A 3,226-nucleotide genomic window follows, 5' to 3' on the forward strand; every position below is an offset into this window, starting at 1 on the left:
CAAAGGGGGGGGGGGGGCATTTTCGTTCAAGCATAGTAGAATTGTAAATGCACTGACTCGTGTCACGCTCATAACTGTTCCTGACCTACAACAGGGAACTGCTGTATTATGTTTGTCACTCTCTTGTGACCTACTATTTTGGGGTGCCTTGATAGTCGAAGCAGACCTTGTGCTGTTGAAGCTAGAGAGGTGAGCAGAATAAGTCTGATTCCCTGTAAAGACTTCTCTGTTGACACCCACCCCTTGGCGCTCATATGACCGTATGCAGTTGCCAGCGCCGCAAAACCATCTACTATAAAAAAAAATCAGAATCATTTAAAGGGTGCACAGTTTTATTGATGAGCCTGAAGTCACTGTAGTTTAATTTTCAGTTTTCTTTAGTTTCGTTTAGATCTAGTCTTGGGAAAGTTCGTCTTCTAAGACGCCATAGTAAACAAGTAGTTTCTGTTCAGTAGCCGTGCGAACTGCTTCCACACCTTTGAAATTCTGTAATGCACAACCACGAAAGCGGAATAGAGGTTCAATCTACACATCTAGTATATAGTTGACGACTTGGAAACACATAATGTGTCCCTTTCCCCTTATAACTGCGAGAGCTACAAAGTTGAAAGTTGGCAATTACCTGCAAAAAGATAAATAGGTCCCCAAGACGGAGCCTGAATTTTTATTTATTCATTTCCTAAATTAGACAAATATATTTCACAAAAAGTTCCCGTCCTTCTTTGGCCTTTGTGATTTTTCCACTGAGAAACGAAACACATCTGTGTAACTGTCCTTCGCTATGGAGGTGCCTGAAGTGATATTTTGCGAGGCTCAATTTGTTTTGAGAGTATATTATATCTAGACCTTCTAATTACTTCATCTCTCAAGATTTATTGCTCCATTCCAGTACACTGTAAATATAGTAGGCAAATGACTTTCAGTTGATGATAACGCACTGATCATTCCTTTCATTGAAAGGGGGGGGGGGGGCCCAGCTACTTTAATATATCACTCACACCCAAGTTTCAAGGGAAGGAACATGTGACTTTTAAAAAAGAAATAAGGGCGAAAGTAAAGACAAGTAGAACAAGTGAGACTAGAATTGTTTGGAAGACCAGGGAGGATAAAAAAACCAACAACCAACCACTAGACAAAGTTTTGGTTGTAAAATGTTTAATGTTTTACGACCCTACCGACACCGTTTGGGTTTGTGTCGTTCGCTTTACAGACTGTTCCATTAGTCCAAGAGGTTGCTTATCGTTTTCAGCTGCACCTCCCATTGGGGAGGAGGTCGCCGTTGAACAGACTGACGTCAGAATCCCGCTTACCCAAATCCAAGAGACGTTGGCGTAAGGCAGCGAGACACCTTCGCCTTGCTTGGATTTGCTCTGTAAGCAGCATGTCTGTGATAGCCTTCAATCCTGGTTGATGGAGATTCGTTTCGAGATTCCAGACTCGAGTGACTCACCAAGACTCGAAAGCGAAGGCGTTAGGACAGACCGTTTTCTCCATGAGTGGCTTTTAGTTTCAGGATTTTGTCCTTCCGACTGCTCCATTTCCCCTGCAGCTCTTTTGCCTATGGGGTAGAAGCGTAGTCTCGGAGTCATGAAATAGGGTTGAGCGCCGTCTTCTTTAGAAAGATCGAAAGGATAGTTTCCATCTGATGACAATTTTACTGCTCTGTTGGGGACGAAGATTTTCCCATGTACAGAGGTAGATTGTGAACTTACGCACAGAGTGGAGAGGCTGAGGCACAGAATGATAAACATCGTGTTTGCCTTCATTACGTAGGCTTTGGCTTGTTGGAAATTTCTATTCTGAGGGCTGTGGAAACGTTGACGATAAACGGAGATTGACGACTTCACCGAAACCAAGTCCTTGAAATATTTTCAATCTGTGAAAGAGAAAAGTAAAACAAATTACATGTTTGTCTAATTTGAGAGGGGAATACCAGGGAAAGTCTTAAATCATCATACAACATTCTTTCACCACAGCTATGTTGTCTTCGGGCAAACAAAAGAAAACCAACCCAAAAAAAATCATTAAAAACCCCCCCAAAAAACCAACGTTTGGGCTGTATCTTCAAACTAAGGCTTCAACGTTTGTGACGGAGTTCTGGGCACTTCGCTGTCGCAGACAGGAGAGCAACACGCCGATTAAATAATCGAAATGTTGATAGAGGCGTTAAACGTATACCATTTCACAGGAGACCGGAGTTTGTATCCAAAGTGGGGACTTTTTTATCAAGTATTACAGTCTTTCTGCTGGGATATTGCACCACCCCTTTCCACCCAGGTTCCTCTCGACAAGCTGGGTCCGAAACCTGCCTTCTAAATAATCTAAATTGTGTTTAATGGGAGCGTAAATACACCAACATTTAAATTTCTTTAAATATCAATCAAACCAAACAAAGCTGATTCAATATCTAAGAGACGGGTTACTTTGAGCTTTATTCTAAGGGAGATTACACGGAACTCCACCCACAGTGGAACAGACGAACCACAAGGAAATATCTCCTACGACGATAGTACTTTTGCTAGGCATTTTGTGTTCAAAACGATTTGTCTAGACTTGTTACACAACATACTTCAGTTTGAAATTGGCTTTCCCGTCAACGAGCACTTTTTGAAAAAGAAATACAATTTAAGTGAAATTGTTCCAGGGGTGAAGGTGAAGACGAGGGTGTAGGGGTTAGAAGTAAGGAGGGCAGGCGATAAAAGAACATTGATCCTGAAATTTATTTTTATGTAGTGAGGTAGGTGTAGAATAACAAGAAAGCTGTGTGAACTCTACCGGGTAATTACTGTTCGACAATCGTATAGTACAGATAGTGCTTCAATTAAAATTGAACTGTACACAGAAACTCTGTTCTACCCGAATGTTGCCCCTTACCTTACCCGGTGTGCGGTAGGAAAGGATATCACGTTAGAAGGCTATTTTCTTTTTCTTTGAAGTCAAATTTGTTAGGCATTAGTGAATCCACGGGAAACCAGAGAAGGGGATAATTGTTTTTCTACGTTAATTGTGTGTCGTATATTTTTGTTTTGTTGTAATTGTATTAACGCCAGAGAGTTTAATGGAGGCAGATCTAGTGCCATTATGGACACACACAACGAGAAAAAGAGAGAGAGAGAGAGAGAGAGAGAGAGAGAGAGAGAGAGAGAGAGAGAGAGAGAAAGAAAGAAAGAGAGGGAGAGAAAGAGAAAGGCGGGAGACATACAGGCAGACAGAGACAGAGACAGAG

The 3,226-nt window shown here is 41.7% G+C and overlaps 1 protein-coding gene across 1 annotated transcript; it reads right to left on the reverse strand.

Annotated features, from left to right (window-relative positions):
• Positions 1-1,135: 1,135 nt before the first annotated feature.
• Positions 1,136-1,888, reverse strand: LOC101851903 (atrial gland and califin peptides-like). Its single transcript, XM_013089680.2, is given in 3 exon segments — positions 1,136-1,254; positions 1,257-1,400; positions 1,403-1,888. Coding segments are annotated over 3 exon segments (543 nt in total). The 5' UTR covers positions 1,767-1,888; the 3' UTR covers positions 1,136-1,219.
• Between the last annotated feature and the right edge of the window lie 1,338 nt (positions 1,889-3,226).

The sequence above is a fragment of the Aplysia californica genome, unplaced genomic scaffold, assembly GCF_000002075.1.
Source record: "Aplysia californica isolate F4 #8 unplaced genomic scaffold, AplCal3.0 scaffold01019, whole genome shotgun sequence".
Classification (NCBI taxonomy): domain Eukaryota; kingdom Metazoa; phylum Mollusca; class Gastropoda; order Aplysiida; family Aplysiidae; genus Aplysia; species Aplysia californica.